At 48.0% G+C, this 16,860-nt stretch overlaps 1 protein-coding gene across 3 annotated transcripts in view; it reads right to left on the reverse strand.

Moving 5' to 3' along the window:
* Nucleotides 1–16,860, reverse strand: part of RPRD2 (regulation of nuclear pre-mRNA domain containing 2) — a 196,737-nt gene that overhangs the window by 125,503 nt on the left and 54,374 nt on the right. For all 3 annotated transcript variants that reach the window (XM_078771718.1, XM_068107064.2, XM_068107063.2), the window contains exons 3-4: nt 5,644–5,744; nt 5,460–5,512 (exon numbers count right to left, since the gene is read on the reverse strand). In XM_078771718.1, the coding sequence (XP_078627844.1) occupies nt 5,460–5,512; nt 5,644–5,744 (154 nt within the window). The remainder of the gene's footprint in view (nt 1–5,459; nt 5,513–5,643; nt 5,745–16,860) is intronic.

A 16,860-nucleotide genomic window follows, 5' to 3' on the forward strand; every position in this document is an offset into this window, starting at 1 on the left:
GTAGACGCACCACAACATGAAGCCTCGCGATAGTTCAGTTATTTCTTCGTGAATGTAAGCGGTCCTTTCCTGTGTTAGTTTTGCGTTGAGCAGGCCTGTGAGTAGGGCGGTCCTTTGGCGCTGAAATGCCACGTGCTCAGCCTGAACAAGTCCAGCAAGGCTGAAGGAAGGAGCTGCAAGGGGGGAGTGGCCGGTAAGCATGAGCCGCCAATCAGAGCTCGAGGGAAGTGGCTGACCACGGCGATGAGAGGTGGGGCTTGGAACATTCGGGTAAGGCCGGGGCGGAGTTATAAGACCCTGCTCCAAGCCTCCCCCCTCCCCCCCGCCTCAGTTGAGGAGAGAGTTCAAGTTGGAGTCGGGTCGAGGCATTGAGTTGAGCCTGAGTTGAGTCGTGTGCACAGTTCCGAGTTCAGATCAGTGGAGCTGGAGTGCGAGTTGAGCTTGAGAACGCACGAGAACGCGGGGAGAGCGCAAGGAGTCGAGTTGAGCTGCAGAACGAGTGAATTGAATTGACTGTTGTACACGAACTTGCCCCGTGCCCCGTGCCCTGCGCTCTGCGCTGTATTTTTTTTATTTTTTTTTTGTATACAGAGTCGAGGCTCGTGAAAGAGCTAACATTTATCAAACAAACAAATCAAACAAACAAGCAAACAAAGTATATAAAAAGGGGAGCGGTCGACAAGATGGGGAGAGAAGGGGAGGAAGCACACAAACACAACATTTGAGAGCAGGGACATCGGGAGATGTGTGGGAGGGAGAGGGCCTGGGGGGAGGCAGGATAGGTATAAAACGCAAGGACACCAAGGACTTCCAGGAAAGAAGTCAAAAGTCACCTCAACAAAGTGGATTAGGGGTGAAATTAGCGGGGGTAGAAAAGATCAAGGTTTTGGATTGGGGAAGATAAGAGATGGTGGTGAACAGCCGTTTTAAAGACCTGGAGGGAGGAGTGGGATTGAAGAGAGTGAGGGAGTTTGTTCCAGAGGCGGGAGAAAAGAGGAATGAAGGAGTGAAGGTGAGTAGAGAGTCTTGATTGTGGCAGTTTAACCATAAGAGGGTTGCAGGCAGATCTTGTGCGACCTGTAGGAATATTTGGGGGACAGAGCCCAGAGAGAGCTGGGGGAGCAAGGCCGGAGAGTAGTCGGTAGAAGACGGAAAGACCACCAACCTGCCTGCGGTGATATTGCACAAAGTAGAGGAGTGGCCCGCACCTCGCAACATCAAGGAGGTGCGGGGGTTTTTGGGACTCTGCTCCTATTACAGGTATTTTGTGGCAAAATTTGCGGAAATAGCCAGGCCCCTTCACCGGCTTACGGAGAAGGGGACAAGGTTTAATTGGACAAGGGAGTGCAATGAGGCCTTCCTAGCATTGAAGGGGTGTGCAGAATAAAAGGTGTGGAATGCTTGGTGTGGAATAAAAGGTGTGGAATGCATGGTGTGAAGGAGTGAATGGGGGAGGAGTGGAACCCATTCACGAAAGCCCGGGGGGTGGGGGGTGTAGTGTAAAGCCAGGTAGAGGGCATAGGTAAATTGTATGGACATTGACACCTGTGGTGCGGGTAGTGGAAAGAAGTGTTTTGTTGGGTGCATGCGTCTGTGGAATGGCTGGGCGTGTGGCTTACTTAGTGCGTATGGTTATTGGGGCACTCCGCCACTGGTAGTTTGTCGGCCAGGTGAGGCCGTAGGTAGGCTCTGGGAGCCGGTTCGGGTAGTTGTTGAGTGGGGTCCGAGGATCCCAGGAGAGGACCCGGGTTGCCCAATGCCAAGGTGGGCATGAGGGGGTAAGAGCCAGGGAGGTCCTTCCCCAGTTAGGTAGTCATCAGGAGCAGGGAAGCTCGGGGGGGCGGCTTCAGTGGCGGAGGTGCGCAGGTAGTTAGACCTGCTGGTTGGGCCACACGACCCAGCCCCGAAATTGTGAGGGCACGAGTGAAAATTTGCGGGAGTGAGACCCAAATTTTGGAGAGCACCACAGTGCGGGCAATGGGAATTCGGGTTCTTAGAACCACATAGTTCAAAGAGGCCGATTGGCAGGGTACGACCCCGGGTAGTTGAAATGAGTTAACGTTACCTTCGCACCATCCACAGCCATTCACCGAGGAGAGCGAGCTCCACACCAGGGCTCTGTAAGCTGATTGAGTAGTGAGACGCATTACGACGTAAAAGTGACAGTGTGTTTGTTCCATCCCTTCCTTCCTGGGAGGGACTGGGAGACGGATTTAGAATTAGAGGGGGATATGGGAGACAAGACGTAGTGACGGACTGTAAATACAAGGGGGGTTAGGGTAGAGTAGCCAATGGTGGGGGGTACGGACGGTTAGGGACGAGCCTGCTCTGCTCACTCTTCCACGTCCCTCGCGCCGCATCACCTTGTTTTTCTGTGTGCCACTGCGTCTTTTCCGCTTGCTTGTTGTGCTTTGTCTCTCACCCCCGCCCCAGGACCATTTTGGAGGCCGAACCGTGCAGCACCATCGCACCTGAGCAGCATCCATTCTGCACCCTTGTTCCACCTGTGCAGCCGAACTGTGCAGCACCTTGCTGCCATGCCCTTTCGCTGCACCTTTATTGCACCTGTGCAGCCGACCTGTGCAGCACTTTGCTGCCAAACCACTTTGCTGCACCTTGTTACACACTATGGACCACAAGCCTTGTGGCCTTGCACCTCTGCTGTGCAGCATCTTGCTGCAAAATCATCTTGCAGCTTCGGACCACTTGTTGAGTGGCATTGATGCCACGCAGTTGGCCCACGTGAGAACGGCCCTGCTGGCCAATGGAAAGCAAATAAAAGCATTTTCTTTATTATTGTGTGCTGGGGATAAAGAAGTTCTGCAAGTTTAGATGGCCCTGATGCTTCAAATGGCCTGTGTGGCGGTCAGGGAGCCATCTGGTTTGTTAGACGCACACGGAAGAAGCAAGAAGCAAGATGCAAGCAGCAAGTGCCATTTATGAGTGTTTTGTTGTGTTTTCTCTCCCCTCCAATCTCTCTTCCAAAAAGAACAGGTCCTGGGTCATAGCATTGTAAATAAAGTTAAGTTCTGTGCATGTAAATATAAGAATGTTGCCCACCGGCTATGTGTTTAGTTTGAAAATTCCAGAAATACTCGGGTAGTTGTGGGTGTGAAACAGTTAGATAGCTGCTCAATGCAATAGGAGGGACATATCTGGTGTTAAAAATGTCGCACTTCATCGTCACACTGACGCACTCATTCACAACGTGCTGGGATTATGCAAAGTGTCTGCAAGGTGGGTGCCGAGACAACTCACACCCAAACTTTAAGAACGGCAAGTAGATGCATGTGAAGAACTTCTGCGACGTTACGAAACATAAGGTGATGCTTTCTTCCAGCGCATAGTGACTGGGGATGAAAGCTGGGTCCACTACTTTCAGTCACTAACAACTCTCATCCTTGCTGTTGAAGGTATTGCACAATTAATCTCCCAAGGGTCTTCATGGTTTGCTTCAACATCAATGACGAATCTGACGGACAACTGGGTCTTGCTTCAGGCAACTAGTGCCCCCATTCCATACAGGAGCGGCAGGAAGGGTTGTGTTATTATTCTCTGTGGGCTACATAGATTACAGTAGACCTAGACTCGGGTAAACTAGAACGGCACACAATAGAGAGCATACCTCCACCAGGTGAACAGTTTACGTTTTGTATCCCAGGGTAGACCAGAAAATCACAACATAGAATCACATTTAAACAAAATCATCCGTCCACAACTTTTTGAGATATTCTGCTGAATATCGTTTTTGTCTCCATCTCCCAATGGTGAAGAATCACTTAAAGAACTAGAACAGCACTCAGTAGAGAGCATACATCTGCCCGGTTGGCCATATCACTCAATGGTGAAGAATCACTTTTAAAAAAATAAAAAATTCTCATATCCGAATCCATATTCAGATCTTCACCAAAATAGAATTGATTCTTCCTTGTCACACACACAACCTGTCCACCAAGTTTCATCCAAATCCCATCCATAACTTTTTGAGATATCCCACAATGTATAATTTTTGGCCATATCTCCCAATGGTGAAGAAAAAAATTTAAATAATTCTCATCCGATTCCATATTCAGATCTTCACCAAAATCGAATCCATTTGTCCTTGTCAGACACCCAACCGGTCCACCAAGTTTCGTCCAACTCCGTCCACAACTTTTTGAGATATCCTGCTATGTATCGTTTTTGGCCCTATCTCTCAATGGTGAAGAATCACTTTAAAAATTCTAGTAGCAGGATCTGAATCCGGATCTTCACCAAAATCGAATCATTTCGTCCTTGTGACAAACGCTACCTCTCTGCCAAATTTCATCCGAATCCGACCACAAGTTTTTGAGATATCTTGTTCACAAACAGACAGACAGAGAGAGAGAGAGACAGACAGACAGACAGACAGGGGTGAAAACATAAACTCCATCATCCTTTGGTGGCGGAGGTAATCAGAACGAGCCGATTTGTCACATGGTTATGGATTGTGTAAACCCAATATGGGGCTGTTCAAAATTACATAATGCTATTTTTTAGGGAAGCACGTACGGGCTTGATTAAACCTTACTAATAATTTAACACTCAACCCAAACAAAGCCAATGGAAATCTGATGCAACAAAGCTAGACAGTGTATAATCAGCAGAGGCCAAAACAGCCTAAAGTATTTGGCCACCAGGAAACAAGATGGCCGCCATATGTCATCTCAGTACTATGGTGGGTAGAGTCAAACGACATATGTGGGTGTGGTCCGGGAGTTGTCCAACCAATGGGTGCACATTTCAACTTGAACGACACTCGGTAGAGCGCATACCTCCGCCAGGCTGAACATTCTAAGTTTTGTATCACACTGAAAGGCTGAATCTGGATTTGGACCTGAACCAAAATCGAATTGCATTGTTCTTGTCACCTAACAAACCCGTCCACCAATTTTAGTCAGAACTCGTCCATTACTTTTTAAAATATCATGTTATACAATCGCTTTTCGCCCAATCTCCCAATAGTGAAGAATCACTTAAAAATTAAATAATTCTCAAATCCGAATCCACATTCAGATCTTCACCAAAATTGAACCAATTCTTCCTTGTCACACACCCAACCTGTCCACCATGTTTCGTCCAAATCCGTCCATAACTTTTTGAGATATCCTGCTATATGTCGGTTTTGGCCCGATCTCCCAATGGTGAAGAATCACTTAAACAATTCTAGTAGCCACACCAAAATCAAATTGTTTCGTCCTTGTCACATACGCTACATCTCTGCCAAATATCGTCCGAATTCGTCCACAACTTTTTGAGATATATTGTTCACAGACAAACAGACAAAAAACAAACAGACGGGTGAAAACATAACCTCCAATCTATCTTCGGTGCCGGAGGTAAAAATCGACCAACAACAACAACACAAAGCTCTTGTGGACATGCGACACGTCACAGGTATAAAAAAAAAAAACGTCTTAACATACAAGTGCACTTACCCTGAACTCAGAAAGGACATTGGAATGTGTGTCCACTCGAACCTCAGCGTTAACTAGGAAGGAAGGCAGGAATAAGAGAAAGGGCTAATCAATGTGGGGAAGGAAAGAGGAAAAGAGTAAAGAAAAGCAGAAATATCTAAACAAAATACTATGTTGTTGCAAGTACTCGTACAAGCAATCTTACCCAAGGCTTCACGAAATTTATTGATGAGATCTTCGTCGTAAATGTTTCGCTGTTTCCAAATGCTGAAAATTCTTTCAGCACTTTTCCTTATGGATGGATCCCTGCACAGCAATAAGCAGCATTATAGTGAATAAAATGCAAAACACAAACAAAAGCACATACAATTGGGATCAGACAATGTTGGAGGAGGAGCTCGGCAACACAAGGCAATAACGGTTCAAAGGTGTGCCAGCCCACAAACACACACCTGTGCAAGGCAGCTGCCTTCGTCAAGTGTTACTTTTCATATGAAACAGATCACGATATGCAAACGGTCTGAGAGGAAAGAGTTTACTCGCAACACACCCCCTTCTTCCCCAATGACCCAAACATGAGATGAACACATTGGTACCCTTGCTCATGGAGGGGGTGTTGCGTTTGGGTCAATTTGTTGTCTGTTCTCTCTGTTTGTCCATACAATGTAAGTATGGTACATGTCTATTAATCAAATGCTACTGAAATGATAATGGTACCTTTATGATAATGGTACATAATAATTACAATGGTACATAATAATTACAATGGTAATTGTACCCGCATTGCTGCTGGTAATTGAGTACCAGCTTGCTGGGATGAATGATCCCGGTGTGTACCCCGGTTTAGAATAGGTACACCGTATCCCTGCGCATCGTAGGAGGCGACTAAGTGTTGGCGTCAGGAAGGGCATCCGGCCATAAAAACATTGCCTCAAACAGGGAACCATGATTGTCATGGGGCCCGCAAGGCGAACCCGCGCTCTAGCGGGGAAAATGGCCTTAAAACGATCATTCATTCATTCATAATAATTACAATGGTACACAACGATAATGGTACATAATGATAATGGTACCTTTACGATAATGGTACATAATGATAATGGTACCTTTATGATAATGGTACAAAATGATAATGATACCTTTACGATAATGGTACAAAATGATAATGGTACCTTTACGATAATGGTACATAATGATAATATTAACTTTAGGATAATGGCACACCATGATAATTACAATGGTACATAATGACAATATATATATAAATAATAACCACCTTTAGAGGCCATTTTTCCCCGCAAAGCGGGGGTTGGCCTTTTTCGGGAACCGTGGTTGTTGTTGTTTTTTGGTCCCCTTTTTGAAGCAATGTTTTACGGCCGGATGCCCTTCCTGACGCCAACCCTTTTTGCCGCCTTTAACGACAACCAGGGAATTACCAGTGAACTGGTACTCAATTAGCCGACCTCGGAAGGATGACAGGCTGAGTCAACCCCCCTGGCGTTAATTCAGCGATTGACCGGGATTCGAACCAAGGATCCTAGGATCCTAAGCCGGCACCCTAGCCACTAGCCCAACACCAGGGTTCATAATGACAATGGTACATAATAATGGTACCTTTACGATAATGGTACATAATGATAATGGTACCTTTATGATAATGGTACATAATGATAATGGCACCTTTACGATAATGGTACATAATGATAAGAGTCATCATGTCGCCCTGCAGTTACGGCGTTGGTGTTCAATGCTTGTGAACCCGCTTGTGGCTATACAGTCCGAGTGCCGATTTGCATCGGCGTCCACAAGTTGTACAAATCCATTTAGAGTCGGCAGGCACTGGTTGCCGCTCGCGTTCCTTACGTTTTCTTCGGGCTTCTTTGGCAGCATCTATACGACCCTTTTCCACGGAGTCGCATCGTGTATGGATCAAGCTACGCCATTTCGGTCGATCACTGGACAGAGCTTGTAAATTGTCGAGCGGGATGTCACATTCTTTCAAATGTGCACGCAGTGTATCCTTGAAACGCAGTTTGGGACGGCCCACTGATCTCTCTCCTTCGTGCAGTTCTCCCACAAAAATAAAACGTGGGATCCTTTCTGCGTCCATCCTCATCACATGGCCGACCCAACGGAGCTGGGCCTTTTGCAGGGTGCATGTGATGGATTGCATTTCAGCTCACTCGATTACTTCCGTATCCGGCACGAGATCCGACCAATGGATGCCTATAATTTGTCGTAGGCATCGGGAGTGAAAGCCATTCAGTCTGCGAAGGTGGCGTGCATAGCAATTCCAAAATTAGGTTCCGTACAGGAGAGAGGGGATGACAACTGCTTTGTACACGGCCAATTTTGTGTTCACTTTGAGCCCACGTTCTTTCCACACTCTGCTATCGAGTCGGGCAAACGAAACACTCGCTTTGCGGATTCTTTGGTCGATTTCCTTGTCCATGGTTGCGGTATTCGATAAGCACGTGCCCAGGTACGTGAATTATTTTGTGACTGACAATACGTGATCCCCGATCGTAATTGCTGGTTCAACGTACGGGCTTCCCGGCGCTGGTTGATACAGAACCACTGTCTTTTGCAAACTGATAACCAGACCAAACGCCTCCATGGCCTCAGCAAAACGGTCAACGATACGCTGCATTTCCTCTTGTGTGTGGGCAATCAAGGCTGTATCATCGGCAAACAGCAGGTCACGTATTACCATGGTCTTGGTCTTTGTGTCGGCTTTTAGACGTTGGGGGTTGTAGAGGTTTCCGTCAGCACGAGAACGGACGTGTACACCAGGCTCCAGATCATTCGAGGCACGCGCGATAGCTGCCGCTAGATAGAGCCCAAACATGGTTGGCGCAAGCACACAGCCTTGTTTTACTCCCATCGTAATGCTGAATACATCCGTCTCATCCCCGTCTACCGCCACTTTGCCTCTCATTTTGTCGTAAAAACTCCGCAGCAACTTGATGAAGTGGTCTGGACATCCATAGCGAGCAAGAAGTTTCCAGAGTGCGTCTCTGTTCACCGTGCCGAAGGCCTTCGTCAGGTCGACAAAGACCATGTACAAATCCTGGTTTTGTTCCATTGCTTTTTCCTGGATTTGCCTCGCTGCGAACACCATATCAATTGTGCTCCTATTTGAACGGAAACCAGACTGTGATTCCGGAAGCATTGCCTCACTGATATTGCCCACCAGTCGAATGAGCAGCAGTTTCGTGAAGACTTTGCTTGTTATGCTCAACAACGAGATTCCACGGTGGTTTCCACAATCCGAGCGATCGCCCTTTCCTTTGAACAAAGTGATTAATTTTGTGTCACACCATTCTTGAGGAACATCCCCGGCCTCCCAAATTTAATTGAACAACACCGACAACGCTGTAACCAGATTGTGGCCTCCATACTTCAAGAGCTCGATCGGAATACCGTCCGAACCAGGGGCTTTTCCACATTTGACCTGTTTCACAGCTTTTGCGATTTCGTCTGGTGTTGGTGGATGGGCCAGGTGGTTCTGAATTGGACGCTGATCGATTTTGTTGATCACCGAATCATGAACTATCGATGATCTGTTCAGAATGTCAGAGAAGTGGCTTCGCCAGCGTGCGAGTAGTCAGTAAGTAGTTCACCGTCCAGTGTCTTCATCGGGGAAAGTACCGTTTCGTTTGGGTCCGTAAACCGTTTTCAGACCGGAGAAAGAGTTGTGGTACCCCTTTCGCTCTGCGTAGCCTTGGATCTCGTTTGCTTTCTCGGCCCACCAAATATCTTTCAGCTTACGGATGCATTTGGTTGCATCACTACGAATAGTTCGGAACTGCTGTCTATCAGCGCGACTGCCGGTCGACAGTGCTTTCTGGTGGGCAGCCTGTTTCGCGTCCAGGAGCTCACGTAACGATTCATTAGATTTGTCGAACCAGTCGTTGCGTGTCCTTGTTTTTGATGGAATTGTGTCGGCCGCAGCCTTCAGGACAGCCTGCTTGAAACTTGACCATGAAGAGTCTACCATTTGAGACATTTCCGTTGAGACTTTACATACTCAACGCGGAGAGACTTGCTTGTCACCAGTTGACGCACATCGATTCTCGGCTGACGCTTTTGACCAGCAGAACGATGTTGCCGAGCGATTCGAAGCCGTAACTTGCTCCTAACCAGCAGGTGATCTGTCCAGCATTCAGCTCCATGCATAACGCGTGTTAACTTGGTGTACCGCAGATGCTTTTGGCGTACGATCACATAGTCGATCATGTGGGAGTGTTTTTTTTACCGACGAAGCTTCCAAGTTCCTTTGTACTTGTCGGCTTGCTGAAACATGGTGTTCGTGATTGCCAGTACAAATTTTGCACATGTTTCGAGAAGGAGGTTGCCATTCGCATTTCCAATACCATAGAGACCAATAACGTGCTTCCAGGCCTGGCATTGAAATCCCCCAAGAGGACTATTTGGTCTGATTCCGGAATCTCGGTTAGGATCGAGGATAAAGTCTGATAAAAGGTCCCATTTTGCTTCTGCCGTTGCCTGTAGCGTTGGCGCGTAGGCTGATATGACAGTAGCGTTCCCATAGAGGAGAGGAAGCCGCATGTAGATAAAGCGTTCGTTAACTGCAACAGGTGTCGATATAATTTTTTTGGTGATGTCGTCGCGAATAGCGAAGGCTACCCCCGCTTCCCGGCGTTGTCTTTCAGGTAGTCTGGACCAAAAGAACGTGTAGCCAATGGAGGCCTCGCGCAGCTGGCCCGAACCGGAAAATCAAGATTCCTGAAGGACAATGATAATAGTACCTTTACGATAATGGCACAGTCATGGCCAAAAATATTGGCACCCTTGCACTTTTCTCAAATAATGGACCATTTCTTCCAGAATATTGTTGAAATTAAAAAATCTTTTGGTATCCACAAATGTATTTCTTTGGTTTGCAGTGTATCAAAAAAAAAAAAAAAAAAAAAAATGGAAAATTACTAAATCTTAGCTTATTCCACACAGAAATCCTAAAATGGCCCAGAAAATATTATTGGCACCTTTTAGAAGTTGTTAGAAATAATTAGATTTCAAGCAGGTGATTCTCCTTTACATTTTTTTTTTTTTTTTGTATACAGAATCGAGGCCCGTGAACGAGCCAACATTTATTTCACAAACAAATCAAACAGACAAACAAAATATATAAAAAGAGGGAGCGGTAGACAAGATGGGGAGAGAAGGGGAAGCACACAAACACAACATTTGAGAGCAGGGAGATGTGTGGGAGGGAGAGGGCTTGGGGGGAGGAGGCATGGGAAGGGGGGTGGGAAGAAGTATAAAACACAAGGACACCAAGGACTTCCAGGACAGAAGTTGCTATTTCAAAAAAGTGGATTTGGGGTGAAATTAGCAGGGGTAGAAAAGATCAAGGTTTTGGATGGGGGAAGGATAAGAGATGGTGGTGCACAGCTGTTGTAAAGACCTGAAGGGTGGAGTGGGATTGAAGAGAGTGAGGGAGTTTGTTCCAGAGGCGGGAGAAAAGGGGAATGAAGGAGTGAAGGTGAGCAGAGAGTCTTGATTTTGGCAGTTTAACCATAGGAGGGTTGCAGGCAGATCTTGTGCGACCTGTAGGAATATTTGGGGGACAGAGCCCAGAGAGAGCTGGGGGGGGCAAGGCCAGAGAGGAGTCGGTAGAAGACGGAAAGACCACCAACCTGCCGGCGGTGAGTGAGAGAAAGGCCCTTGGAGTTAGCTTCATCGCGGGAGATTCCAATGATTCTGAACGCTTTGGTTTCAACAGCGTGAAGACGAGCTAGGCGTGAGGCAGAAGCACCAGCCCAGAGGGGAGAGCAGTATTCCATTGAGCTGCGGATGAAAGCCTTGTATGTGGTGAGGAGCTGAGGTGTGCCAAGGAAGGACTTTGCACGACGGAGGATGCCCAGTCGGCGACTGGCTTTGGAGGGCAGATTTGAAATGTGGTTTTCCCAGGAAAGATCATGGCAGATAGTGAGACCCAAAAGCTTGAGTGACAGAACTTCCTAGAGAGGATTATTCAGAAAGTGGATGGGAGGGTTGTCCAGTCGGTCTTTTCGGAGAGTCATCGTAAGAGTGTGAGATTTGTCAGGATTGAAAGACATGTTCAACTCGTTTGCCCAGTCTGTGATTTTGTCCAGGTCTGCAGAGAGTGAGGAGGCTGCAGACAGCCGATCTGAAGGATGAGGAATGGAGCGACAGAGAGTAGAGTCATCAGTAAAGAGATAGAGAGGATTTTCAAGAGAGTCAGAGAGATCATTGATGAAGACCAGAAAAAGCACAGGGCCCAGAACACTGCCTTGGGGAACTCCAGCCTGAACAGGAAGAGGAGATGCGAGAAACCCATTCAGGGCCACACGTTGACTACGACTAGAGAGGAAGTCCGCCAGCCATGCGTGGAGATTTCCATGGATACCAAAGGAGGAGAGTTTGCTGAGCAGAGCGGGGTGCCAGACCGTATCGAAGGCACGTGATATGTCAAGGGAGACGGCTCTAATTTCCTGTTTGGCATTGAGGACCTCCCATCCATTGTTGAGAACGCAGAAGCAGCATGTCCAGAGTAGAGTAACCAGGTCTGAAACCAAATTGATGATCAGAGATCAAGCCATTGGAGAAGAGGAAAGATTTCATATCCGAAGCAATGATGGATTCCATGACTTTGCTGATAATTGGGAGAAGGCTGATTGGTCAGTAGTTGCTAGGATCTGTTTTTGCACCTTTTTTGTGCAAAGCGGTAATGTTGGCTGATTTCCAAGCAGATGGCAGATGACCTTGAGCAAAAGAGAGGGTGAAGAGAACAGAGAGAGGGAGTGAAAGAGTGGAAGAAAAGGATTTTAGGACCCGTGGGCTGATGCCGTCAGGTCCAGTTGCAGAATCAGAGTCGAGGGTTGACAGAAACTTTTCCACCTTGTCAGGAGGAAAGGACCCAGAGTCCAGGAGCAGCTGGGTACGACTGGGTACAGAGAGGGATGGGTTTGGGACACAAGATGTAGAGGCAAACACAGAGTTGAGGCATTCAGCTTTTTCACGTGCGGAGTCAGCCGTGTAGCCGTTTAAGGTGAGGGAGGGGATGGAAGGGGAACAAACACCAGAAACAGATTTGACCAGACACCACCAGGATTTGGAAGAGGGAGACAGATAAGAGAGTTCGGTCTTGAGAACGGAGAGATATTGTTTCCTGGCTCTCCTGAGGGTGGACACACACTTGTTTCAGGCTTTGTGAAAGGAAATGAGATTTCCTTCCGTTGGATTTGCTTTCCAGGAGACGAAAGCAAGTTGTTTCTGGGCAACAGCCTCACCACAAGATTCCGTGTACCATGGACGGGAGGAAGGGTATGACAACAGAAGACGAGATGGGATAAATCTGTGCATGAGAGAGAGCAATTTACTTTGGAAGTATTCCCAGGATGAGTTGATGTCAGAGGCGGTAGAGATGGGAGACTAGTCCAGATGATTGATGGCTGCTTGAAGACCGTGCCAGTTGGCCTGTGTGAAATGCCAGACTCATCGACGCTGAGGAGGCTCTCTGAGAATGGTCAGAGAGATGTCCACTTTAACAAGCACATGATCAGATGAGCCGATTGGAGCAGAAGAGCAGCAGACATAGGGTAAGATGTGGAAGAGGAGGAAGTGGTAGGGAGAGCTGTTGAAGGTGTGTCAGAGATTTCAGAATAGCTTGGAGAAAGGGAAGAATGGGGCGGACAAAAGGTTTGATGGTGATTGGGTGAGGCACAGTGAAGTGTTATTTGAGGAGGGGGTAGAGCGAGGCAGAAGGTTGGGGGAGATGAAGGTGAAAGTTGGAAGGAGGAAGAAGCAGGGAGGATGCTTTGAGGAGGAGGGGTGAGAGGGGAGTCTAGGAGGGGAGGAGCGAGGGAGAGTCTCGGTAGGGGAGGGGTGGGGGGGGAGTTCAGGAGGGAAGGGGCAAGGGGGGAGATTTGAAACGGATGGGTGATGGGGAAGATTTGGAGGGGAGGGGCAAGGGGGAAGATTTAGAGGGGAGGGGCAAGGGGGTAGATTTGGAGGCGAGGAGTGATGGGGAAGTTTTGGAGGGGAGGGGTGATGGGGAAGTTTTGAAGGGAAGGGGTGATGGGGAAGATTTGGAAGGGAGGGGCAAGGGGGAAGATTTGAAAGGGATGGGTGATGGTGAAGATTTGGAGGGGAGGGGCAAGGGGGAATATTTGAAAGAGATGGGTGATGGGGAAGATTTGGAGGGGAGGGGCAAGGGGGTAGATTTGGAGGGGAGGGGTGATGGGGAAGTTTTGGAGGGGAGGGGTGATGGGGAAGTTTTGGAGGGAAGGGGTGATAGGGAGGATTTGGAGGGGAGGGGTGAGATTGGATTTTAGAAAGTGTACGATTAATGGGAAACGAACATTTATTGCAAAATGAGTTTCTTGTGACATTCGAGTCAAAAATACGTTTGAGGACGCTGAAGGAGGGGAGTGCAGGAGAGTTTCAGGAATGTAGAAAAGAGGAACTGTAAGAGATGGATTTTTTTTTGGGAATGAATAGATTTGGTGAGCAAGTCGAAAGCATCCTTTTATAGAAGAAGAAGAAAAAGGTGTTATAATATACAACAGAATACAGTTCTTCAGGGGAAAGTTTAAACATTTTTAAATTGAGCAGTGAAAACTATCTGGGGAAATGGAAAATGGAAATGGGGGTGAAACCCGTGATCGAAGAACGAACGAACAAATAAGAACAACGAATAAACGAATAAGAACAGAGAAGGAAATGTTTTTTTGGGGTTGTTTTTTTTGAGTTGAGCTTTTAAACAAGGAAGTATGGGGTGAAAGACTGGGACAAAAACAGAGAACGAAGGTAATTGCAGCGCAATCGACGGACCGCTGAGAGAAAAAACAAAGCCTCAAGGTCGGACACGGTAGCCTACTAGGCCTCAAAATACGCGACACTAATTAACCGACGATTTTGTATACATGTATGAAAAATTAACACCGAGAATCTTACTAAAGACACACCATAGGTACACACACCGAAAGTTGGATACAGTTTCGACAAAAACACAATTGTGAAAAATTACTTAACTTCGAAAGCATGAGCGCATGGACAGCTTCGAAAAGACGTGACCTCCATGTGACCTACTTTGGAATTGAACTCACCTGTGGTGAGTTTCAGGTGCTGGTGTGTGGTGGCAGTGATTAATTCACTCATTACTCCCAGCGCTGTTATGCCAGAATAATGAGTATTTCCCCCCGCTATACCCTCCCAATTCTCTGGAGGGCAGTCTAAGACCATAAATGACAAAATGCAATTTGAGTAATGGCCATTAGCACTGCATTCCATGCCAGACGATCTCCCCGTGGGAGGTCCGCCCGGGGCGGGAAGCAGACACGTTTGTATATTGTCTCTCCACCTCCCCACCCGCCCTATCGCTGTCAAGGCCAAAATATTGTAAGCATTTCTTCCGCTGAAATGAGTTATTACTTTATGGTGGTCAAGCATTTTTGTCTTTCTCCCAATGTCCTTGTCTCTCTCTCTCCCAAGCTGGCTCGGCTACCTCTTCGATTTCTCAGTATGGGATTAGGGGAGGAGGTGGGGGGATTTGTTGTGGACTATGTATATGACCGGATTGGCGGTGAGAACTCTAAGATTTTCGGTGTATGGCATCGAAGCAATCCCTGGTGTATTGTGCATCAGGGATTGCCCCCATGGCTCATGGACTGAGAATATTCCATGCACGTTATTAGTGATCCTATAATAAACCTCTTGTAAAACAGTTCCAGTGCTTCCTGGGTTTCTTCCTGAGGAAATGGGGAAATGGGGGTGCTGGGTGCTGCCCCCACAGATTGGCGATGAGGATGGGATCTTGTCCGGAAGGGAGAGGGACGGTTTCTTGACTCGGTGGCGGCAAAGTCCAGGGGCTCCACTTAAAGGTGAGATCTTTCTCGGAGTAACAGTGACTTTTGCCGCCACTGAGTGAAGGGTGCTGTCTTGGCTTCGATCTCTGGCACAGATTCAAGAACTAAGAGGTAAGGGGCGCGAACTGTGTGCAGAGGTTTGTTATAGGAGGTAAAAGTTGCTTCGGCCTGAGCAGGGGGAGAGTGTACCAGGAGGCCGCACGAGCGGCTTGGACACTCAACGTGTCGCGAGTGTTGGAAAGTGGCTGGACGCGGCCCACATTCGTAGATCGGGCGGGAGTGTTGGATGGGGATGTATTGCATGAGTTACTGCTCGGGTGCGTGCCCCAAACACACCGTTTAGGACCAAGGAGAAGGAGACTGACCTGAGAGGGAGTCAGATACTCTCCTTGGAGGACCTAACCTGATGACACCAAGGGTATCGTCGGGGAGAGCATCCGTCAGTGGGGAAGGACAGAGAAGTGCCCCCCCGTCGAGCTAACAGATTGCGGAGCATGGGTAGAGACCTGTGCGGGTATTCAGGCTTTGAGAGCCTGAATACCCGGTCACGGCGCGCACGTAGCATTTCAAGGTGGGCAGTTTTGAGAGAAAAACTGAACGCTCGTGCGCCGTCAGAATGTTGCATGCGGCGTCTCGCATAGTCAGTTCGAGACATTCTGCTTAGGCTGAAGAGAGGGACGGAGGTCGACTTCAGAGAAAGTCAAGAGTACTCTCTTTGGATGACTTGGAAGGACGTTTTTCCTATTTGGAATGATTTGCAACCGTCAGTTGGGGACCTGGGATCGAGGCACCCCGTCTAAGCTAACGACTTGCGGAGAAAGAAAACGTGTACCCATAGGAGGGAGCTGTGAAAATATGCTGCAGGCAGCACAGGTATTATCCCCTTTTAGGACAAGAGATGAGTTAATGCACAACTCGCAAACCCAGCCCTGGTCGCGCAAAGCGCGACGTGCAGGCAGGTCACCATGACGCGGCAACGGCCCGCGCGGGGAACCGTGAGGCGAGACAAGGGAATGCGCATATCCAATGTCGTGCACGGCATTGAATGCATTCGGGTGGCCGAGGCAAGCGAAAATAGGATTATAATATGCGAGCACAATTATTGGGATTATGTAAGGTGTGGGAGAAAATGATGCAGCCAGGCATTGATTGGGCTGCACCTCCGTGAACATGGTGAGCCCGGAATGGTGAGTGAGGAGAATGCCGGCAGAAGTCCGCCCATTGGTCGGGATGGGTTGAACGGGATACCTGTGAGGAGGTGCGCGGTGCTTCCGCAATCGTGAGCACAGGTGCGGAGGAGATTGAAGCGAACGAGTTTGACAGAGCCGTCTGGAGAGACAAAGGTGCATTGTGGGTCATCTAGGGAGATGGGCACCTCGGAACTTGTGCGTGGCGTGGTTGATGGAAAGCAACCAAGGATGAAAAATGTCTTTGTTGTAAGGTCTTCGTGTACGCGTGCGAGAACGCGAGTCGTTCTTGCCTTGTCTTGCATAATGTTTCATGCAATGCGCTAGATGCCATGTCGGTGTAATGCGAGCCTGTGATTCCTGCCATGCAATTTTGTG

The sequence above is a fragment of the Myxine glutinosa genome, chromosome 2 (genome assembly GCF_964187855.1).
Source record: "Myxine glutinosa chromosome 2, kmMyxGlut1.1, whole genome shotgun sequence".
NCBI classification, from domain to species: domain Eukaryota; kingdom Metazoa; phylum Chordata; class Myxini; order Myxiniformes; family Myxinidae; genus Myxine; species Myxine glutinosa.